The 25,782-nt window shown below is 43.6% G+C and overlaps 1 protein-coding gene across 3 annotated transcripts in view; it reads right to left on the reverse strand.

Annotated features, from left to right (window-relative positions):
* The window catches only part of LOC117545475, a 186,147-nt gene that overhangs the window by 38,029 nt on the left and 122,336 nt on the right, over positions 1-25,782 (reverse strand). For all 3 annotated transcript variants that reach the window (XM_034215259.1, XM_034215261.1, XM_034215260.1), the window contains exon 6: positions 8,928-9,109. In XM_034215259.1, coding sequence (XP_034071150.1) covers positions 8,928-9,109 — 182 coding nt within the window. The remainder of the gene's footprint in view (positions 1-8,927; positions 9,110-25,782) is intronic.

The raw sequence follows: 25,782 nt of genomic DNA on the forward strand, positions 1-25,782 counted from the left end.
GTCCTGTCGCCCTACTCAGATTGGTGTGTCCTGCACCGTCGTGTCTTTTTGGCCGTGCCAACACCTTTTTGGCCGAAAACCTACCGATTCTACATGTTGAATCGGTAGGTAATCGGCCAAAGGCTGTCGGTCAAATAAATCCCTCTGATTGGCTGTTCAGCTAGCGAATCAGTGCATGTGAAGCGAAACGGAAGTGAGGGACGTAAACAAACGATTTAAGGAGGCACACACAGACGGCTATTCTTTTTCATTTTCATCTCTGAATGACACATTTTAAGTGTTTCTTGCTTCTTTCATTTACAAAAACATTATTTCATTCATTTACAGTGGTAAATATAACAATAACAGAATAATATATATATTATTGTATTATAATTATTGATGGATTAATGTGCTCATCACCTCAATGTTGCAGCTGGTAAAGGAGGAGCTGATTTAAATTACATTATATACTGGGGCTGATACCGCCAGTACCGCATTAAACTTGTTTTCGATGGAAGAGAGTGAAAATGGAATGCACACGCTATTTGTTGTTTGTTTATATCACGCTGTCTGTTCTTCTTCTCTCGGTCTGTCTTCCGGTTGTTGACTCTTTTGAATGACGAATACACACTACCGCCGCCTGCTGGTAAGGAGAGTTATTGCCACTCACGCATGCGCGGGCTACTTGGCCGTCGGCTAAAGTCTTTGCGGTGTGTTTCAGTGCAACACATGGCCAAGACGCAGGAGATGCGAGGCGACACAACAGTCGGGTCCGTCTGTGTCAGTTCTTTGGTGTCAGCTTGGTGTGTCCCTACCTTAAAGGTGGGGTAGGTAATTTTGGAGAAACCAGCTCGAGTGGCTAGAATTTGAAAATACACAGCTGGAAGACATCTGCTACTTCTTTACAGAGCCCCTCCTCCAACACACACAAACACGCACATGACCAATGAGGGCACGAGAGAAGTTTGTGCACAGATGGAAGGCTGACAGGCAGGTAGGCCATCCAGTTATTTTAGCCAGGCCGGCTAAAATGATTGGTCGTGCCTTTTACAGCGCCACGGCTTCCACAGATGAAATGTTGTTATGGATTTTTTGTCAAAGCACTTAAGATATTCATTGCTATCGGGATGTTAAGAGCATTCCATGGAATATAACAAAAAGTGTATCTCGAGCCGGTTTCTCAAACTTACCTATCCCACCTTTAAAACTAAACTATTCAAGAATTGTTTTCTGTGGTTAAAGAGTCCCGTGTTGCACAATCTATTTGACTTAAAATGCTAATACTCCTTATGCTACATCTGCCTTAACGTATCTGTAAATGACTCGGTATATGTTCCACTAAGCTTTCATACATTTATTATGTATCCACATGTAACGTATGACGATATGAGTCATCAGCATTAATGAACATTTTACCTATAGCATAGCTGTTCTAGTCTATGTCTCTGCCTGTCTTGGAGCTTTTGTGGAGGGATTAAAACAACACAAAAACGCATGAAGGATTCCATTTTGAAAAACGAATTGTAGAATGTGTTTCATTCTCTGAGATCGCTGTGGATGAATCCAGTGGGAGGAGTACTGTGGGTTGGAGGTGTTTACTGTATTTGTTTACATGTAATTTTCTGCCGGTCTCCCAGCGCATGTTGAATTGATCGACACAGCATGTTCTTTTTTCTTCTCTCTCTTACCACCCCGCGCTTAGATCTTGGCTCCGTCTTGTTGTTGCCATGCTGCATCCCTCCAAGTTTCTCTTAATTTGAGCTCTCATTTTTATGATTATTTCTTCACCTGCTTTTCTTAGTAGATGGGTATTTCTACCTCTCTGTGCCTCTCAGTCTCTCGCTGTGCTAATTTCTCTCTAAGGCTGTCACTGATTTCGCAGCTCTTGCTGTCTCTGCAGCTCTCTTTCTCATTCCTTCAATACTCTTTCTCTCTTGTTGCACTCTCGGCTGTCACTGGCTCTGCGGGACCTCATTTGAACTCTCCTCCCTCAGTGCTTCCATCTTCTCCATCCCTTCTCTTTTCTCCTCTTTCTTGGGTCACTTTCCTTCTATTTCTTTCTCCGTGCACCATATCCAGTCCTCTCCCTGTCTTCTCTGCTTCTTCTCTTCAAAGGATTGGGATTTCTGCTTTACGCACCACCTCCAGGTGCAGATTGTTTTGAACGAATCCTACAAACCCAAGGCTGAGAACTGACACCGTGATGAATTCAAACACTCTCTCTATATGCAGAGCTACCCGACTCACACAAATATTTTCTCACGCAGACGCTCACCGGTAAAAAGACCCCAAAATCATAGCTTTAGTACATGGTCTTCTGAATACAAATGGACATTTTGCCAAATCACTGTTATTTCTTTCTGCAGATTTGCTCTATTCTCTGAAACAATAGGCGCTTTCACAACAAGTACTTTGCCGTAGTACTTTTAGTTCCCAGTACTTAGTTCATCAGAACTCTTTAGTTCTCATGAACTAAAGAGCAGATCGTGCTCACACTGGAATAAGTCCCTGAGGGAGGATTAGGCAAATTAAGCCGCTGAAGTCGCAGTATTGTGCAATATTGTGCAATGTCTATAAGACACTATGACTGACTATCAATTCAATAGAAAGGCAACATTTGGTGATGAAAAAATCTTAAGTTGATCAACTATTGAGTTTTAAAGGTCACCTATTATGCAATATCCACTTTTTCATGTCTTTTATACATAAAAAGTGGCCCCTCTGTGTTAAGTGATTCAGAAAGTTTCAGTAAAAAAGATTCCCTCTCTTTTTGTCCTGATCCATTTATATCAAAACCTGTCAGATTTTAGCCACTTTATAATGTCACAATGTTTTTTTAGGTTGTGCAACCATTAGCCAATAACCAACCAAGGTAACACCCGCCACCTTATAACCTGAATCTGAAGTTACCTATTGTAACTCCAGTTTCTATGAGTATTGGCGTAGCTATTGGGTAATCCCCTGAGCTCCCGCGCAGCACTGAAACACTTGTAGTCCACGCCCACCCGCAAGGTGGCCCGACAATCTGCTCCCACACAAACAAATTTTCTTCAGCTATTCGTGGAGCCAGTGGGGCCCAGAACTTAGAGGGCTACGCCTATACTCATAGAAGCTGGAGTTACAGTAGGTAACTTCAGTTATATTTCGTATAGGCTATCGCTATTGTGTTAAGGGCGAAGCAAGATGTAGTCTGCGCCCCACTGGATCCACCCGGTACTAGAAGCACAGACACACCTACTCAAATAATAACACATGCCTATTGCGCCATGCGAGTAGTGCATCACAGTCCCTGGAATATAGCATAACATGAATATTTTCCATGAGGAGACGAAGGCTGGGAACAATACATACCTGCCGCTGTGAAAAAGTAGAGACGAAGGTCATACTTTGGGGGAACAGCAGCTCTCTGCGTGCAGACATGGAGAGCGCACAGCTGGATCCCTGACGTCACTCACTCTGACAAGACACTCTGTACAGGGTATGTCAGAGAGGAATGGGAGACATCCCTCAAATACAATTGAATAAATGAACAGGGGGAAGACCAAGATGCAGCAGTGCAAATGTCTTCCACTGACATTCCTCCGTGCAAAGCCGTGGAGGAGGACATTCCTCTGGTGGAGTGCGCATTAATGTCCTCCGGGGGCTCCACCCCAGAGGAGACATATGCCTGTGACACAGCCTCACACAGCCAGTGTGACAGCTGTTGTGCAGACAGAGGCTGCCCTATCGAGCGCTCTCTATAGTGCACAAACAGAATGGCGCAAGGCAGCCGTGCACGCCACATAGCAGGACAGAAGAGATGAGACGCGGCTTCTTCCTCCGACCTGTGAGGAGGGGGAAAGAAGCCATCCAGGGTGATCACTCTTGACCTAAAAGAGCTTGTGATGACCTTAGGCATGAAGCCGGGTTAGGGCGTAAAACAGCTGAACTGCCGGAGACATGACAGAGCCACAGGGAGAGCAGACAAATCACTCACCCTTTTCGCTGATAGAACCAAAAGTAATACTACTTTGGCAGTTTAAGGGGAACCTGATCCAAAGGTTCAAATTGGGCTTTGCTTAGTGCGCGTAACACCAAAGCCAAATCCCACTGAGATGCCAGTGGGTGTGACACAGGTCTGAGTCTCCGTACTCCTCGCATAAAACGGCTGCTGCGCTCTACGAGCCCCTCTGTCCGTAGCTTTAAATGCAAACGAGCTCCTGCTGGCCACGCCCCTCTCAGAGATGATTGGTTTAAAAAAACAGAATGGTGCTCTCGGAAGGGTTCTATTTCGTATATATGGCTTCGCCCTCTAAGGCTATCGCTATTGGGTAATCCCCTGCGCACCCGCGCAGCACTGAAACACTTGTAGTGATGGCGTGGCCCGTCATGGTGACGAGCCACGCCATCGCCCGCGCCGCCGCTGCCCGTGAGGCGAAAGGGCTGCGAGGGAGCCTCCACGCTGCATTTCACTCCGTCTCTCATCATGAGGCGCGTACACGCCCAGGGGAGTAGTGGTGTGTGCAGTGCTGTCCACACGAGGCGTTATAACGGTGCTCGTGGGTTTATTATGACCGTGTGTAGGAGGCATATCTGGGACAGAGGAATGCCGCGAGCTCTGCAGTTTATAAACCAATAGGTTAAAAACAGCAGGTTTCTGCAGCGAATGAACCACCTCTGGAGTGTCCCCCTGTTGGAAGAGACCCAAGGGGATCACCACGTGACCAGCTGACGCCAACGCCGAGCAGCTGCATCACGGAGAGGGCTATGCGGGTTGTGACACGCGCTCTGCTGGCTGAGTTTAATTCCACTCCCAGATAAACTATTGTCTGAGAGGGAAGAGAACAGCTTTTCTTCCAATTCATTATGAAACCCAGGCTTTGACAGATGCGATACGAGATGTACCGTCTGTAAAGCGACTTCCTCCCTGGAGCGAGCCAGCAAATAGCAGGTCGTCCAGAGGAAACCACCCTCTCATCCCTCCTCTGTAGTGGCTCCAGCCTTCTCTACACAAAAATGCGAGGAGCCAGGAAATATCCGAACGGCAGACGATTGACTGGTCTGATATTCCCTGCAATGAGAAACGCAGGAATTTCCTGTGTTTCGGGATGATGGGTACGTGGAAGTATGCATCCTTCAGGTGGAAGTGAACCAGTCGTCCTGGTGAACACATTCCAGCACCTGTTTGAACGTCAGCATGTGGAATACTGACAGATTGAGGTTGTCTCATTCCCCCAGTCTTTTTCGGGATTAGAAAAATAACGGGAGTAAAAACCCCTGATTTTCCTCCCTTTGAGGAACCCTGGAAATATCCTCTTTCAACAGGAGTTCCAGCAGCTCTGAATGGAGCGCAAGACACTATTCCTGGGATGACAGGAGTGTTTCCTGTATCCCATTGAACTGTGGGGGGGGGAGAGGCGAACTGCAGGGTGTACTCTCTGCTGATCAGCCTGCTCATCCATCTGTCCATCAGATGGATGAGCGCTCACTCTGAGAAACACTCTGAGAGCGGGCGCACATGCTCGAGATGTTCTGTGGTCGTCATGGCGACGAGCCACGCTAGGGAGCCTCCACACGCTGCGTTTCACTCCGGCTCTCATCATGAGGCGTGTACACGCTCAGGGGATGAATGGAGGTGTGTGCAGTGCTGTCCACATTTATTATGGCTTTTATTATTGACCGTGTGTAGGAGTGTGCCGCTGTGGACGATCAGCAGGCTGGAGCCAACTGACATGCTGGCGAATGTCGTCCGCCTGTTCCGCGGCCGTCTTCATGGACTCCACCATGGCGTGGAACTGCCATGGGCGGGCTAACAGTCGTCCGGGCTGATTGGAGAGTCCAGTAGCACTTTTCTGGCTGTCTCCGTAACAGACACCTGCTGCAGCCAGAGGTGGCGCTGGATCTGTGTCACCCACGCGGAAATCCTCGCCTGGAAGACAGCGACAGACGCGCACAGAGTGAGCGCCGTGCTGGCCGCCTTGCTAATCTCCTCTGCCTCGTCAGCAGCCAAGGTGGTGGACCGCTCTACCAGCGTCACCACCGAGTTGGAGAGCAGCGCGATGTTATTCGCCGACGCCTGAAAGGCACATTGGTGCACCCGGTCGGCCTGGCGGGCGACATACTGGTCTCTGGGGGCGCTCAACGTAGGGTGCCGTCCGGCGATTATGTTGGCCTGTCGTACCCAAAAAAACGCCGTCAGGCTCGGCTCCAGAGAAGGGGTGACTGGGAAACCAGCATCGGTGAACCCCTCCACCTTGGTGAGGGGAACATATGTGGCCACCGGAGCCTTCAGGGTCCTCGGGTTCGCCGCCGCCCCCTCCTGGAACCTCCTGATGGCCGGGAAGCGTGGCCAGATCGGGTCACTCCTGACCGTCTGCACCCGCGAAAAAACTCCGGTCATGTCGTCCGGAGCACACCTCTCCTGAGCTAGGGGAACGGGGAGATCTCTGCAGGCGGCCGCCTTGCGTATGACCTCCGGCAGTTCCCCTAGGATGCCACCTATCACCGGTAGCGCTGTGGTGACGGAGAAGGGGAAAGCATGTTCGGCCGCCAAGCTGGTACCCTGCTCCGACTCTGTCTCCCCCGTCCGGGAGGGAGGGGAGAACCGAACGGTGAACCGTGGAGGGAAGCGGAGTAAGAGTCATCCGACTCCTGCCCGGCACTTGGCCCCAGGGACACTCGGCCCCCGTCCGCGGGCTCGTAAGCCTTGACGGGCCAATCGTCCTCCTCGGCCGCAGCAGCATTTACAATACATCTCTGGAGGGAATCTTTGTTAATCACAATCAGTTAAGTCATTCATAGAATCGGAGGGATGAAATCCCTCTTTAATGGTCACACATGCAGAGCACACAGCACAGCACACACAGTGAAATTTGGCCTCTCCATCCTAGTACCAGGAGTCTAGTACTCGGAGCAGTGGGCAGCTATTTTACAGCACCCGGGGAGCAATGGGAGTGGGGGGGGAAGGGGGTTGTCCGGTGCCTTGCTCAAGGGCACCAAGGCAGGGCCCAGGAGATGAACTGGGACCTCTCCAAGTAGCAGTCCACACTCCATATTTAGGTCTGTTCGGGGACTTGAACCGGCGACCCTACGGCTCACAGTCCAAGCCCCTACTGACTGAGCCACGGACATGAAGGAGAAATGTGATGCAAGTGTCTCAAATGCAAGGATTTGCCATTTTTCTCTGTTTATTATACTATATATCCAATTTGGTAACGTTTTGGACTCTGAGTTGGACAAAAACCAGCAATAGAAAAAACACAACCCTGGTGTCTGGTTTATTTGAATGTGCCTACCCTCACCCCTTCATCCTCTCAAACATCCCTTCATACCCAACACCCCTCATTCCTACATTCCCTCATGTCTTCATCCTCACCCACATCCCTTCACGCCTCCATCCATCAATCCCTTAAGCCATACATCGCTCACTCACTATTGTTATGTCCTTTTTTAAATCTTTTATTTCTGGTATCACAAAATTCTGTCTTATAAGATGTTGGCAAAATGACAGATATTTAAGATGTGTTAGTTTCACGTCTTTCTTTTTGTGAAAAATACTTCCTAAATTAGCCTGCTTGTTGCCCTAATTGCATTTGCCAACAGCTTCATTCCTTAATAAAGTCAAGAAGATTAATCTCAAAGGCCAAATTCAGTTTGAAAAATATTCAGATTATACATCCGGGAACCCACGGAAAAGCAATTGTTTCTTGCATATTTTAATTACATTTAAAAAAGTAAACCATATTTTTGATGATTATTGGGATAAAATAGTTACTTGCATGATAATATTGACATCAAATATTCATATAGTTCCATGGCTACTCTTTTTACATGTTCTGACAAGCAAACAAGTGTATCAACACACTCTCTACTCTTGCATTATAATGCATATAACACCCTGTGTAGCTCATATGACTAGCGCATACTGTTTAAGCACTTACTGACTGACATCCATTGATGGAAGAAGTTTCCGACAGCATTATTAGACACACACATGTATTTTTCATTGAAGTGTGTGAGTCACTTGTGTAAGGCTCATTAGAAATGAAAGCATCATATCTCAGACATGCCTCCCACACACTGGGCCCCTCTCCCCATTAAGTCGACATTACAAGTGAGGGCGTTCTCGGTAGACATACAGGTATGAACTCTTATTAGTCATACTGGTAATGAGTGGGTGTCAGCCCCCCCCCATTCACCTCCCCACTGTGCACACACATCTTCAGATGAATGTGATTATTGGAGACGACAGGCAGCTTAGGGAACGTTTGAAATTGAAATACTATTACACTAAAGGGAACTATTAGCCATTTGAACTCAGGATGGGAAGGCAGCGTCTCCTTCATCCTTCAGTGCATGCAAACGCTCCGCAGGGGAAAAACCTTCTGAATAAGGAAAGCAGTCATCTCGGCTGGTCCAAACACTCTCGCTTCAAACCACACCCAACTAAGCTGCCGCAAACATTTGCATCTGGGCACGTCATGCTTGGATTGAGTTCAGGAAGACGCTTCATTATGTCCACTGTACACAGACGGAAATATTGATAAAAAGGAGGAGGCTGGTTAACAGTGAATCGAGCGGGAAATCAGTTTGTCAGAAAACCATCAAACCGCTCTCATCTGACGGGAGTCGGAAAAAGAGAAAAGGTGAGATGAATATAAATCACCTGTTTAAAAATCCTCACTAAAGAGACTCCTGAGGGGGTGGATCATTTCCGATCTTATAGGCTTATCCGGTGTCTTTGTGTATATCCGGGTAATTCCAGGTTAATGGGCTTAGACAACATGTTTTGTTTGCTATGCTTTGACTCACAGGCAGAGCACAATTCCTCTGCCCTCATTACCTGAGTCATCAACTCCCCTCCTCATCATCATCTGCTCTTCTTCTTCACTCCTCCACCTTTTTTACTTTTACCTTTAAAAACCTTTCTGTACATGACCCTTCTCTCCTGTTCTCTGTCGTCTCACCTTGTTGAGCGTGATGACCGCCTCTTGGTTCACTCCGGTGATGTTGAACGTCTCCCCCGTCTCCCCCTCCAGGATGGTGTACTCCAGCTTGGCGTTCTCACCGAGGTCGGCGTCCGTTGCCGAGATGCGTCCGATCTCAGCGCCCGCGATGGCCAGTTCAGAAACAGAGAAGGACCACATGCCTGTGAGATAAACATGACGGAACATATTAGCCGTGTTCAATAGCTCCGATATACTTTATGTAAACATTAATCATTTATTTGTTGTCTTTTAAACTGTTTCCACATTGCTGTTCCCCTACCTGCGCTGAGCCAATATTTGCAATTTTCAGATAACAAGGCATTTAATTGAACAGAACAGAGGATGAAGGAGGGAGATAAAAGAAAAGAGAAAAGGCAACGCTTGAACGCCTTCACATTGTGGTGTTATTAAAAGGCTGGTAAATATGGCCAGAAAAACCTGCTGTAAAAAAATAACTTAATTAAAAGGATTTAATAAAAACAGAAGGAACAGAGGAGATTAAAGTGAAGCAAAGATGACAGGTAAGCAAACTGCTCTCTCTACGCCTTTGAAAACATTTGAACATTTGAACTCCATGACATGAGCTAACGGCGTCTACTTTTTTTAGTCCATTCCTCCGTCCAGCTAACAAGAATTAATCAAGGTAAAGGGCTCTTTCATGTGCGCTGCCGTCATGTTTAAACATGCAGGTTTTACTTTTAGTGCGGGGCACATTAAAGCAGCACATTCTCACAGTGCTGGCGCTGCAGTTTACAGTACACTGAGACACACAGTACAGTATGCTACACGTCTTTTATGATTCACCCGATGCATTTATCTGATGAAAATATGGAGTACATCTGTGCATCGCTGCATACAATGTACCTAATTTCACCGAGCACTTTATTTCAATCTGACACACACATATAGTCCACCAGCTGCACTGACAAGACTAAGTGTGGTAGGAAAGATAGAAATTGAGCGAGGGAAAGGGTGAGATATCACTATTTGGCACGCACAGACAGAACAGACAGGCTCATTCAAACAGAGCTGTTATCGGCGCAGCTAAAGCTAAGGGAATCAGATAGACCTGTAAATGCGAGCGGTGAAAAACATCGCACAAACAAATTGGGCTGACAGAATAAAAGATAGCCAGCACTTCGGCAGAGCAGTATCTGAGGCCGGCACACCGTCAGCTGTAAATCTGACAACATCACAGCGACACCAAATGTGAGGTTATTTCACTTTGAGAAACGGGATAACAGTTCACACATCATAGCGGCGGCGGTTATCACATGGGGTGTTTGATTGTCGTCTTTTTCAAGTCTTGATACCATTTTTTTTTTAAAGCACACAGGTTTTTTTTATAACTCTAACAAGTTATCTACCTGAGGACAAACAGGTCATGTGACACATTTTCATATTCTAAATAGCTTGACTTTCATTACCATAATTTTATACAGTATAAAGAATTACAGAACAGAAAATCTGAAGGTCAATAATTGATTTATGCAAATGTGTATAATACATTAATAATAAAAATAAATACATAATTAAAATAATTAAAAATAAAAAGACGTGAGATGTGAGACCTGGTGTAGATGTGGCAAGCAGAGAAAAAAGGTCCAGCGAGAATGCAGCTTTCTTTCATTTCCCCTTGTATGACTTTTCTTTTTTCTTTTTCAAATAATTGAAGATGACATTGATGACATGAATTTTGGAAATAATTGTTTCCGGACAGGTTTGAATTTTGGTGAAGTGCTTCTCTATTTCCCCAGCAGTTTCCTTTCACACTGTTAACATTTGTCAGCGTCTTTCAGAACACATATTTCCTTTTACCAAAGACGCAGAATTTCAATCATACTGGAAACAAAGCTGTGTCTGCCCCATGCCATGGCAACTTCTCAGGCACACAAAAAGATTAGGATTAAAATTATTTAATTGTATCATATTTCCTATACTTGGAATGTTAAAAGTCGCAGGATTTTAATAATGCTAATGTTGCTTTCCTCTGATGCCATGCCAATCTCTCTAACACGTACAAATAAGTTACCATATATTTATTATAATTTTTTGCTCTATTCATTCAATTTACGTGGACATTTTTTTCCCCCGTAGGCATTTTAAAATTGTGAAAAACGTTGAATTCCTTATTTTGATGTTTTCTTACATTGAGTCTTAAATATTGGAAACAGCTAAACTTGTAGAGTGTTAACTTCCCCCAGGTTGCTTAAATTCCCCGAAGAATTACCGAGGATGTGACATAGTGATGGGAATTCCGGCTCTTCTTGGTGAGCCGGATCATTTGGCTCGGCTCACCAAGAAGAGCCGGCTCTTTCGGCTCCCAAACGGCTCTTCAGTTTACCACATATTATACCTTTTAATTAAATCAAATGTAGCCCTGTTTTGACTAATTATATGTGTACACATATATCACTTACATTATTCAATACAACCTTTGTACTGAAGTATTCAAAAGTAAAAATGACATGTTTAATATAAATGATTTGCTGTGGCCAAATGTTTTCATTGCATTTACAGACCCGTGTAACTCTCTGATACCACCCAATGAATGCACTGACTTGCTTGTCGAACCACGCTACACAAAACAGATAGCAACACCTATAAAAACTATTTAAAAAAAGGGGCTACTGTATCGACATTTTAAAATTATATTTAAAGAAAAGGCCCTGACAAAACAGCAGGGCTCTATTTCAGTAACTATTAGCTATAGAAAAAAAGACAGCAACAGCTGACATCAAATCTTTGCTGAGCCTAAGGATAATCATAAATAAATAACATGGTGAAAATAAATATATTGCAATGCTCAAAACAGCAGTATCCAACCGTCTCGACTCTAATCCTTGGATATTACATGTCACCTGCACGGAGCAGCTGTAGCGCGGAGATCATCATCATCATTCTGTCTTGTATTACTTAAAGTGGACCTATCATGCTATATTTGAACAATATATTGTAGGGCCATATCTATATAAAGTATGATTCTGTGAGCTGCAGCTGACCCCCTGCAGGAGAGGGCAGCGTGCTCTGAGATCAGCTGCTGGGCTGTCAGAAGAGGGGGAGAAAAAGAGATCTCCCTCCTCCGTGTTTTATTCTTATTGAAGTAAGAAGAGAAGTAATGGGGCAGAAACCCTCCTTTTTACGCAGCGGTCCAGACATAGACATCAAACGGCGACACATATTCAGTTGCCAGTTACTTTGGCATTAGGGCAGGGATATCTAGATACTTTCCAAGGTTTGACATAATGAATTGTGCTACTTTTAAAGCAAGCAACGATGATTTCAAATCTGTAATCAAAAAGCTCCTCAAAAACACTCTCGAAGCAGTTCCTGCCGTTGCTACGTTAGTTCAAACAGTAACAACGGACTATTTTTCTTAGCGGATGCATGTCAATTTAAATACATACAACTCAATAAATCAATAAAATCATTTTCTAAATCCATAAAAGCATTTCAATTAATATTGGGAGTCATGTCGTTAATTTGTTGAGAATGTGGCCATGTAATAAGCGGGATAATGTGCACATTACGTGCCTTCATGCCGATCTAGATCCCTCCGCAAACAAAAAAAAAACCGGCTCGTTCGCGGGCGCGGGCCGGCTCCCGTCGTTCACAAAGAGCCGGCTCGTTCGCGACCGACACATCACTAATGTGACACTGGGATGCATTGGAACACACAGGGGAGTCAATACAAATGTTCTCTGTGGTGGCAGCAGAACCGATTGGAGCTGCTGGGTGAAGGTCAGGGAACAATCATTGTCATGGTTAAACAAGGAAACAGGGTGCAAACAGCAGCAGAGGTATTCAGTGTCAAAGTCTGCCCGATGATTCCCTGAAGGCTTGTCTGCACAGGATCTGTGGGAACAGATAGGCCTCTGGTCCAATCAATGCCGCTTCTATATAAAGGCTTGTGTTTCACTGATGTTCTATTGATGTTTTACCTGAGTTATGACTTGCATTATTTGGTTCACACTTGTTTTACGGATGTTTTACTCACAACTTACTAACGTTTAACTTACTCGTGTTATTTCAACCCCTTAATAACTCTAATTTAATCGCGTTTGAGTTTTAGCCATGATTAAGTTGCGCTGATGTTTTACTTACATTGTATTCTTTCTTTACTTATGTGTAGCTCATTTATGCCACAGGTTCTTTTCACATGTTTTAATCATGTGTGACTCACGTTTACTTTGTATTTTACTTGAGACTCACGTATTAAACGTTTTTCCCATGTTTTACGTATATGTTTCCTCTCGTGTTACTCATGTGTTTCATGTAACCTCACCATTTATTCATGTTTTGCCTATACTTTTACTCATGTCTACACATGTGTTTACTCTTTAAACCTTCTCTACTAATCTTTACTTAATATCTAGGTTGTTTGTTTTTTATAACGTTTTACTCTTGTTTTATTCATGTGGAAATTATGTTTTTTTGTGTTTTACTAATGCATTGCTTTTGTTTTATTCATGCATTAAGCGTTTCACGTGTTACACAAATGTTTTTCATGTTTTTCTCATATTAACCTAGGTGTTACTCACATACTACACGTCTTTAACATGTTATACTGATACTCAAATGTTACTCACATATTGATTACGTTTTACTCTCACTTTTCCTATGTGTTACTCAGATCTTACACACATTCACGTGTTACCTCACCTTTTCCATTTTAATTATGTTTATACTCGTGTTTTTACTCATGTGTTTGAATCACATTTGACTCATGTTTTACTTATGTGTTCACATTTAACTCACATTACACATGTTTAAAAAACGTACCCATTACCGAAAACATGTGTTTACACTTGCCAACTCTTCTTTCTCCTGCTTGAATTGCACTCCTTCAGCAGCTGTGGGCTCTAAGTGCTGCTAACAATCAGGTGACCTGCTCCCAGTGTGAATGCAGTGCCAAAGAATGTAAGCTGCTGCTCACACACAGCCTCCTCAACACCAGTGTAGACCGTTTCTGCAGCTATACAACAACGCGGAGCCATTAACATGACCTTAGAGGTCACTAGTCATACAAATATAATCACCTTATTGGGTGTTTTTCTTATAAAGGTTAACAGTTAAATGACCACTTTGAAAAATATCACAGGGAAAGTAAACTACAGCCTTTGGGTTTTAAAATGCCCTGCATACTGTAAGGCACCTTGCAATTACCAACAAGTACTGAACAACACTGTGAATTCCCACTGATGAGACAAAGGGTCACCGTGGCAATAAGGACATCCATCTGTGAGATAAGTATTTCATACCAAACAGGATAAGATGAAAGGCTTTCTTGATGAAATATTAAACATGTAACACCATGGCTGTAAATATCAGTCAGAAAATCAGTAACCCTGTCACATCACAAGTGAAATAACAGTTATCAAACCAAGAACCAGCATGTTGTTGCTGCGGTAATACGAGTATATTTGCATGGACAACTCTGTAGAAATACAAACAGCCAAGATGGATTTGAGGGGATTAGCACACATTCCCTCTAGATCAAGAAGAAACCCCAGTGAATCTAATAGCCGTTCTTTAATAAGCTGCCCACTGTAATAATGCTGTTTCCCTGCTATGATCTCCGTGTTTACCTGACTGGTCTTTATTAAATGCGGTTTTATTGTCGGAGAGAAATGCTCCTCTTTAAAAAAATACTACATGAATTAAATTTGTTTATTGGGGCTGTAATAGAGATTACTTGTTTTCTCATTAGAGATTACATAACAGCACAAATTACACAAATACACCACTGATATTTGAATGGGATTTGATTTTCATTGTTAAATATGCTCGCTGGTTAGCTGCTAGCTAGCGCCACAGCATCTCTGCACACATTGCAAGCAGTGAGAGTGACATTAGGCTCACTGCTGGCCTCATGGCTCTAAAGGGCCATGGATCGGGGGCCGTTACCATATGCTGCTCTCCAGGATGCTCTTTACCCACTTCTTCTTTTGTGCTTTACTTCATTTACCTCCTGGTGAACAACTGCTTCCTCCTCCTCCTTTTCCCGCCTCTGTCATTGACCCAAGTTGTTACACAGGATGCTACCCAGCGTGTTTCACAGCGCCTGAAGTGTAATGTAGTAACGGCGGGATTCACTTCACTTACAGACTAATGTTATTGTATAGAATAGTGCTGCTAGTTGTTTTACTCATTATTCACCTCCTCTGACATCCTTAAGGTAATTTGTCCTTATTACTCTCTGTGAATATGTTCTTATCTTTCATTTATTATTCTCTATTCAAGTCACTATCAAATTCCTTCATTCATATCATTGGATGAGTGGGTTTTAGTTCCTGAGTGATCACAAAAACACATCCTTCACTTTGATGCAAACTGAAGTGCAAATCATTTAAATGCCACTAAGATATTTTGCAATTCATAAAAGACTTACTAATACACGTCATTTGAACTTTAACATGTTTTGGACAAAACATAAAGCCTATAGAGAGTATATTATTACACTTCCTACATTAGAAAACATGTTACATAATCCGGGTAGGTTTCCCGCCAAAACATAAGTGGCGAAACAGGAAGTATAATGTATGCAATTTCTACAAAGCAGGGTTGTGTGACTTCTTCCATCGACTTTCTATAAAAAATAAGGATATGGTGATTCAAATGAAGTTTTAGGTACAAAGATTACTACAATGAACTTTCTGCCCCATAGCTTGTAAAGTGTCTCCTTTTCCATCACCCAGAACAATTTGCACATTTCTAATGCATAATCGACTATACTGCTTTCATTCAATATGTTGTTTTATTGTGTAGTATTCAGATACTCTAGGAATTATTTTTGATTATATTTGTATCTTATTGTATCTTTTTAACATCTTTAACTTGTGTAATGCTTGACACTGCTGCAAAATCATTTCAAAATGAGCAGAATATGTTGCTTCATTATCATACAATAATGTTCACAGATGTGTGCTTCAACTTTGTGGCGACAGTGTGTTTTTGTCCATTTCCTGTTTAAACATGACAATGCTTTGTGCACACAAAACAAGCTCCATGAACAAATGATTTTTCCGGTTCGGTGTGGAATAACCTGTACTGAGCTCTGACGTCATCTCCATACAACACCTTTGTGATGAATTAGAAAACACAGACAGCAGGCCAGGCCTTCACCCAACACCAATGTTACTGGTGTTGGTATGGCTAAATCCCTGCAGCACGATTCCATGATCAGTAGCTGTCCAAAAAAAGGAAGGAAACATATTTTGGCTCAATGTGAGCAATTTATCACATAGTTCACATGACAGTAATAAGTCACACAATGACTATGCAAACGCCCCCTTGGCCCCTGCAGGGGTCTGCCCAGTGGAAAGGGACAGCATGTGCCAATGAATCAACACTAAATGCCAGTTTATGTTGTGTGACTACCATGCCTACCATCTGGGACTGACAGCAGCAGAAGGCTTAGGCGAAGACGACTCGAACATAAACAGGAATGTTGCTAATGAGAAGACGGCAAATTAGGAAAGTTATTTACAAGACTGCTGTTTCTATTGATCTGTGCCATTGTATATCGAATCGGGGGAACGCCTACGCCGGCGCAGCACTTCCTGCCATAGTCTCTCTCTTACACAATCACACACACACACACAAACACACACAAGCTCCAGCCTCACTCTCGCTCATACACACTTGTCACACACAGGGAGCGCTCAGGAGGAGAGTGACAAAGAGGCTGTGATGCTGGCAAAGTATAGGCTAGACTTAGTCATTATCAGCTTGCAGCTCACACAGTAGAGCAGCTGGCAACACGAGTCATACATCATTTCCACCTGTGATGGACTGGGAAAAGAAAAAGCGGTAGATGGAAAGGGGGGGGGGGGGGGTGGGGGAGTTGAAGGCTGGTGAAAAGAAAAGGTAAGTGACCAAGAGAGGTTCCAAGCTCATTCGGTTCATAAAAAGGCTCAAAAAAGCACCGGGGGCGTCGCTGATAAAATCACACATTGGATGAAAATAGAGTGTGCCACGGGTCTGTCCTTTGTTCGCACAGGTAAAGCCATTGGAGCGGGCGGTGAGGAAACAACATGGGCGCTTAAGCTCGGTGTTTCATGTCTCACTAATGTAGGCGCTCCCCGTTGAGCTGGCCATAATTGTGCCATGGAGAGAGCAGATCGATATTTGAACACTACTTCATAGACATGTTTCATTCTAACCTAATTCATATCGGCCTGCGCTCATTCCCACGTGACAAACTCAGAGGGGTTTTTATTTGAACAATTTGCCCGGCCGCTGCCAGAGAGAGATGAACAGTGTGACACTGGCGAGGGGATTAGTTGGAAATGAAGTGAAATGACAGGTGGTGAGTGTTAATTATGCAGGGTGGAGTTTAATACAGGTTTAAAAGTGCAGAAAATGAGCTTAAATTGACAACATGCTGCATGGGGATGAGAGGGATGGGGGATGATCTAAAAGAAGAGGTGGACAGATAAATGTTAAATGAAAGAGAGGAAGGGACAGAGAGGAATGAAAAGGATTGGAGTCTACCTGTGGGCCGGAGAGGGGAGGGGATGGGAGTGGGAATACAAAAATAAAGCGCGTGAGACTCAACCGCGTCTTATCTGAGGCGTAATGTCTCTCGTGTTGGCGGCGGTGGAAGGCGTCGGGTTAGGGGAGTCATTAAAAAAATGTCTACTTGGCTAAAGCGCAGGCAGTGGTTTTGAAAATAGCCTGAATAAAATCTGCATCCGCTTAAGGGGGAGTCCATCACACAGGCACTCATACTCAAGAGGGCTTAAGGGAAAAGGCCAGAGAGAGATGGAAGGCTGGATCAAGGCTGGGGGGGTGGGGGGACGGGGGAGTGGGATTTAGGCATCGTCACGAGTGTTAGAGACACAGAGAGGCAGGGATGGAGATGCGTAAAAAGCATTTGCTGTATAGGCGGAATTTGTATTCTTCCCCAAGTCACTACGGGGTTAAATTAAACTGCTTTGCAATGAAGCAGCGCGTTCTATCTCATTGCTAATAGGGTTAATAATGAAACAGTGTAGATCTTTTTCTTCACAGGCTCCAGGGCAAGCAGTTTAAAACACTGCATGCTGCTGTTTAACTTGGGCAGGCCATTAGCAGTTACTGAGCTATGTTCTAATGTCATACAGAGTAGGAGGATGCCCGAGTGTGTGTGTGTGTGTCCATTAGTCCATTAGTATGTGAATGCCTCTTCTTGCATGCTGGTGTGGGCGCACTCAGGTGCCTAAAGTGCAAACACTGCTAAACAATGTGGAGTTGGCCAGGCCGCGTCAATCCTAAATCAACCTTAAAGGGCATAAATGTAATGGTAACTTATATAATGGAGATTTCAGCAGGGGCTTCATTGAAATATCCCTACAACCACGTTTTGAATTTAAATGATATCCAAGGTTATGAAGAGAATGCTTTTCCGTGATATTAGGTAGCTAAAAAGCTTTACACGGCCGGACTAGAGGCGACTGACAAAGAGATCAAATGACAAAGTGGCTGAATGACTGACTCATGTGACTAAGAGAAGGGAAAGTAAAGTTTGCGGCTGGCTCGAACCAGTTAGACTCGTCACTGACATTCTGCGAGATATTGTGAGAGAGAAATGGACGGCGAGAGCTCAAGGGAAGAAGTTGTAAAAAAAAGGGAGAGATACGACACGGGGAGAACGAAGGAGGATTGTGAGTGAAAGGGAGAAAAGGAAACAGAGATGTGACTGAGAGCAGTGTTTCCGGCAGTGATTTGACTGTCTATTGAAGCAGAAAGCAATGAACTTTAGATTAAATATTAATACAGATCGAGGGAAACAGAGGGATGGAGAAAATAAAAGAATAAAAAGCATTGCTGGTATTAGCCACCTCCGTTTGAATTAAGTCCCTCCTTTCATTTAATTTCCTCCATCTCTTCTCTGGGCTCCGAAGATTTGAAAACTTAATTAGAAAATAACAATTATTGGAAATTACTGGCTATTATCTAATTGTTAAAGTTATCACCCTCATCATTATTACTCGTTGCCTCCACAACAGAGCATTTGGAACCAGACGGAATTAGTCAAATTGTTTTGGGAATGAAACGCTCAATTCCCCCCCCCCCCAGAATGTGCCGTTGTGGAGCGGGGGGATCCAGAAAGTCGGGTTTAATTCACATGAGGTGTTGTCCCGGCCTAAAGGCAGGAAAAAGGCTGGACATGGGTTTGTAGAGATGAGAAATGCTTATTCTTGAGACAAAAATCATCAATTCATGATATTTTAAAGCAGGAGAAGCTGCAAGAGAAGAACCAAACAAGACTTAAATGTAATATTCTTGCTGGCTTGTTTGAGTAACAGGATTTACACTGATTGAATACATTATAAGATTATGGGATGTCAGCGGGGTAGGAAAATGCAATCAGGGCTCGTATTTATCAAGCGTCTCAGAATCAGTCCCAGGTGCCATGCTGAAATGTAACCCAGCACTCAAAACACTCCCTTCTTCAAGAGGAGGATTGAGGTATTTATGAAGCTTCCCACACTCATTTTCAGAAAATAAGACTTATTCTGGTGAAGGATGAAACTCTGCTGTACAATAGAATATATGATGACATGAAGACAGTTGTAATCAGAAATATTAAACACTGGAAAAATAAAAAAATGCAGAAAAAAACTAAAGAAATGTAATGTAGTGCAACTTATCGAGGTTAAAGCTGCATTTCCATTACCTTTGACTGCAAACCTGCATTGTATCATTTGTTTGTATCATATTTTATATAAAGTTATTCCTCTTTGTTTTTGTGTTCCAAGGAATGTCCAGTTACAACAAAGACGTTTTGTGATACAGAACCCACACTGAGAGACAATTTCCGTCCATAATCTGATTCTTTCTCCCCATGGTTACCAAAGAAATTATTGGACCCTTTTTTTTTTTTTTAAATCTACAGATCTTTCAAACATTCTGAAACAAAAATTACATTATTGAGACGGACAAATCAGGAGAAAACTCACTATGTTTGAGATAGATGTTTCTGTCCCGGAAAGTAACTCAATCAAAATCTGCTAGCACACTAAGATTTAAGCTAACATCAACTAACAGTTGCGATTGCTCTAGCTAACTCATTTTAGTAATGCCAAACATGTTCAATAGCTGTGTTTATATCTAATATCAGCTAATATATATATATATATATATATATATATATATATATATATATAAAAATACATGTGAACTTGTCCATTTGGGAAACAGGAAGTGTTGATAACATTGTTGCCAATTGTAATGCAATCTTTCACTAATAAATGTCAATTTCTGCCGGGTAAATGCATAGCATCTTTGAAATTGAATACATACTGATTCTGTGGGATATGTGAGAATTACATTAGCATTCTAATTTAGCTTTTTTAAATTGTTGTATGCCTTTATTTGAGGCACATTTGCCAGTATTGTGTAATATTAACATATTCAGCAATGATATGACCTCCTGTTATGTGACCTTTACAGGTGGTCCTTATAAATGATTCATTTCTGATAGCGTCACACTGAGTGCAGGGGAAATGAATGAATCATTATCTGGGAAGCTGCATGAGCGATAAAAGTTCTTTATTTTTTGTATTCTGTAGAAATTGCTGGTTGTTGTTGAGTTTTACAAAGCTACAATTTCCTGTCACCATTATTTGGAGTGTTCTGTGATTTTGGCATGTGTGTTTTCTCATGAATTCCTTTCAAATCTGTAAAAAACAAACAAACACTGATGTCCCTTTTCCCACTGAAGGGTCCTGAATGTCTGATATAACTAGGACCCTCATGAATCTCTCCCTTACATCAGATTGAGGTAAGGGTTTACTCCTGTTCCTAAAAAGAGGGCCAACAATGTTTTTTAGCCAGCTACGACTTATTTCCGTCTCCAAGAAAGCTTGATACATTTGCGGCAAATTCCATAAATTGTCAGAGAAGAATAACAGAAGAGAAAATTATATGAATAGAGAATAAAATGTATGAATCTAGAAGCATGATTGAGATAACATAACATCAGATTTTAATAAAGATAGTAGCTGTAATATATTGATAGGGTTTTCAGATTAGTCAAATAGTACTATGAGATAATTTAGTTATTGCAGGAATAAAGTCAAACTGTTTGTATTACCATTACCATCATTTCATACATTTTAAACTAACATCAGATAACATTGAATATAAATGCACCGATTGCCAGCTGAATAAATACATGATTTGCATTGATGCAGATAAAGCGATTTAGAGCAGTTTATGTGTAACAGATTACTTTTTGAAACCTCCTCCCCCCCCCCCCTCCCTACCGTTTAATATTGTTTTTATGCAAAGCAGCCGTGCTCTGAATTCATGCACTGTAGCAAAATGAGCCTGGTGAGAGTCGAACACATAATTGCAAGTGCAGCAGTTACAACGTGCTAAACCACACGGGAGCCTTCCAAACGGCTCCCGGAAAAAACAATGACAGTGCAGGTGCACAGCTTTTGCGACTATGTTAGCGGGGAAGAAAAAAAGACTTACAGAAAAAAACTAGACAGACATTTTCATTTGAGGTGCGGATGTTTCTCCTACCTTTCGAGTAGATGCAACAATGCATCGTTTGTTTACTTCTCAAATATAAGGTTTATTGAGGCCAGGCATCCAGTCTATATCCTTTCTTTTCTCTGCCATCACCTGTCCTCTCTCTTGCCTTCTCATTTTGCTTTCATCGTACACACCAAGCCACTTCTGCTTATTTGTTACTTATTATAAAACAGCTGGAAGCCACACAGACTCCTTCAAGTCCCTGCGGGGGCTCATCACTCTTGGCGTCTAACAAAAGTTTACTTTATGCCAGTTCGGCTGACAGAATAATTTGTCATTTGTCTGACAGAGAGCGCAAAGTGGATGGCGATACTAGGCATATCTCAGAGGAGATGACGTGCTGGCCCACTTCCAGCCATGTTTCGAGAGAGAAAAGGGTCAAGAGTGCGGAGAGGGCAGGAGAGGCTGGCAAAGACCGCTGGGAGCGTGCTCAGTTGGCTGCTCAGAGATCCTCCGAGGGCTAGGTGGGGATTGTACATGTTCAGCCGAGTGGACATCGGTGTAGTTCCTCAGTGGCAGGGGATAAGGGTGAGAGTCTAAAAGAGTGTTCTTTGCTGTCAAACTCTTTCCAGAGACCCTTTTGATGGGCTCGAGAAACAGGATTTTCACCCGTGTATACCAACACGAGAGGCAGCCCTGGTGAAAGGGAGAACAAAAGTGATGTGAGACAGCTAGCAATGGCCCGCCACACCCCGTTGAGGATGTGCCACTCACAGTCCAGCGACTCCATTCATCAAGCTAGACAGAGAGAAAAAGAGAGCGCGCGAGAGAGGAGAGGGAGAAAGGAGAAGTAAATAGAGGCTGAGAGCTGAGAGGTAACGTTGCACGATAACAGCAGAGGAACTGAGTGCTCGGAGACTAACGCAGGTAAAGGTAGGTATGCACATAGAAAGGAAGGATGCAAGGAAAGGAAATTAGGAAAACAAGGAGAGAGAGAGGTTTAGACGCTGCTGGGAAGGTTCCCATTAACATGGAAATCACTTCCTCTTCCCCGGCTCTCCATGGCTCACTGATGGCTCGGCGAAAAGAGAATGGCGTTAGCACCTATTATTCTGCGTGAGGGGGCACACTGCCAGGTCAGATGAGAAAGTAACACACAGTAAAATACAAAATTGTCAAGACAGTCTCTTTGCGCCTGCCTCCCAGCCTTTCCTGTGGGTTGTCTATGAGAAAGGGACCCTTGGAATTGAAGCAGAAAGTGTGATGGATTCACCCAATTTCCACAGAAGCCCGGGCTTTTACGTTGGGAAAAGTGAAAGAAACAAGGGACGGAAATGACTCTATTTGGGAGGATTAATTACGTTTTAAATGTCCCTGTTTTTCCTCCGTGATGGCAGGTAAAGTTGCAAGAATAGAACATTCTCTCAGTGTGGAGAATTGAACACCCTCTGGGTTTCCGTGAAGCGGGATTGCCTGCGTGTAGGTCTATTGGAAACATTGTGTTGTATAGGGCGATTAACGCGCGATGAATCTCTCCTTCCAAGCTCTTTAGCACAGGATTGTGGAAGAAAAGCCCATCAGGGGGAAGCGCTGCCCGCAGATTTCTCAGAGTCAATGCCAATATGGTGTAGCATGACTGTCAGCGCAAAGCCTCGTTTGTTTGTTTTTGTTTATTTGCACGGGAACAAGAGAGCGAACAAAAAATGCCACTACGAATGAGATCGACCGACCCTGCTTCTTCGAAATTCTTGGACACATCACACACACACACACACACACACACACACACACACACACACACACACACACACACACACACACACACACACACACACACACACACACACACACACACACACACACACACACACACACACACACACACACACACACACACACACACACACACACACACACACACACACCCACACACACACACACACACACACTGTAGTTGGCTGCAGCATTCAGACCGACGCAGGGTAAAAGCCTGGAGGAATCTATCCAAGCAGAGCTCTTGACTCCAGGGCACTTCCATGGCAGGCCTAATTGTGCGGTGTGATATGAGGGAGCTATTTCAGCAAAGGCTTTTAATATGCCTCAGCGCTATCTCCCGCCCTGCATATAAGGATTTTGCATATATATACTTTTGTATGTGGATTGTATGTGGAAATGAAAGCTCCAAGGGTGTCCTTAAACATACAGAACGAGCCACATTTGTAGTAGTAAATCACATGCAATCTAACCAGCTCCTCGCTTTATTCCCTTTCAAGTATACATGTAGAGAAATAAGCATGCATGTATAAACAGATGCTGTATATCCGCCTGCGTCATGTGCTCTAACACAACAACAACCTGCTTCCTTCCCCGTCAGCGCTGTGTGAGATGAAGTGGTTTTCAGCTAGTCTGATTATCACTGTCGCTATAAAACCATTAGCTTTGCTCCTCACCTCCCCCCCGCCCCCCCCCCCCCCCCTTCTCATCTCTTTCCTTGCATCCCATCTCCTTCACGCATTGGTGAACTTGCCCCTAGGACTTGCTTTCATGCATTCTAAAGAGATCCACGGCTTTATCGTGCCAGTCCAAACAATGGCAGACGTCAGCGTGTGGGTGGCGATCATTGGTCGCGACGACAGGAAGTGGGCGTCCGGGTTGGACCGGATTGGCCAACGAGCGTTACCCCTAACTCCGATGAGCCCATTACTGGTCTGCAAATGCACGTTAGTCATGCCATTTAACCAAATGTATTATCGATGCCCTATTGAAGCGCACACAAAAATATTTTCGATATGCATTAGATGTTATTGAATGCAATAGGACTGCTAAATAGAATATAACAGACAGTGATGTACGCTGATGGGACAATCGGTGGGTGTTTTGTCTATTTTATTCCACTTCCATTCTCTGTGTTGGAGAAGTGTGCCATTGTTTTGTTGAAAGAACTATGAAAACACAGAAAAAACAAAACGTTCAGTACTTCACTCGTGTTCTATTAACATTAATATTGAATAACCCATTATATATTATTGAATAAAACAGTATTTGAAGAAACTTCTACGGCCGATATTTGCCTCAGGAATGAGAGCTTTCGCTTGGGAGTGAGCACTAATGTTCATTAACAATAGCTATAGTAGCTCATAGTGGGATTTGTGAGTGTGGACGTTTAGACAAAAATGATTTCTCACTTTCTGCCACACTGACTAAAAATGATTGTGCACTGAGGGTGTTTTAAAACAGGAACAGATGGAAGCGAGCGTGATAAGGGACATGAGGGTACCGGGTGTGTGGAGAGAACATGTTGAGCGAGTGGGAGTCTGGAATGTGTTGGAGAATATAAACTGGGCCTGACAGGAGATGACAAAGACCATCACCTTTCTGTCTCCTTGTTTCCTTCTCACCTTGGACACGTAATGCACAAATGACCCAACTGCTTATGAAAGAAGGTGGATTCCTATTGGATGCGGAGAAAGCTTGTGCAACCCACACAGAAATAACACAAGGTTAAGTTATTATGGCAAACTGTGAGAACTCTTTTAGCTCACACACTTTGTTGTATGTACTCCTCTTCGCCCTTTTTTCGCATCTCATGCTCGCTAAAAGACATAATACCCTGATTATCCCCCCTGACTTCTTTCATTTCATTCACTCCCCCGCTCTCTTTATTCTATGTTTGTCTCCTCTGTCTCCGGCTTTTCCTTATGTTCTCGGAGCCTCTTCTCACCCACTCCTTCTATGGTCTCACTCTTCTCTTGACAACTTTTTCACACTTTTCTCAGCAACTCCATCTTCCTCTTTCGGGAGCACACACACAGGAAGACTTGCACACACCTCCTCTTTCTGCCTCCTCCCATTGACACTCTCTATTACAGCCTCACTCTTGGGGGAAATGAATTAGTAATATTTATGAAGAAGCCCTCTCTGAACTATTCCCTCACTGCTCCCCCCTCTCTGTTTCATCTCCCCGGTGTATAAAAATTACACTGATCTTATCGGCGCTGCCTATGTAGTCATCTGTCAGCCCATCTATCTTTTCATCCATCAAACCGCTGGGAGAGTGATAGCTCCCTCAACGGTTTTATGTGGCACCATTGGCAAGCCAAGGTTGTTTGGAAACCACATAAAAACGGGAAGCAGCACCTGCGTCTCCGTCTGCGGACTTGTCACCCGGCAGAGTTGTAGGTGTTCAAACAGTTCTCGCAGGCGGAGCACAAGACGAAAAGTGTTCCGGGAGAAGAAGTTATGAGTCTCCGGATGCGTCTGGGAGTTTCTGTGTGTGTAGTTAAACTATAACAAAGTGCTGCTCCAACTGTCAGAAGGAAATGAGTGAATGGATTGCCCTGTGGCAGCCTACAGATTCATTTGA

This window comes from Gymnodraco acuticeps, unplaced genomic scaffold, assembly GCF_902827175.1.
Source record: "Gymnodraco acuticeps unplaced genomic scaffold, fGymAcu1.1, whole genome shotgun sequence".
Taxonomy (NCBI): Eukaryota; Metazoa; Chordata; class Actinopteri; order Perciformes; family Bathydraconidae; genus Gymnodraco; species Gymnodraco acuticeps.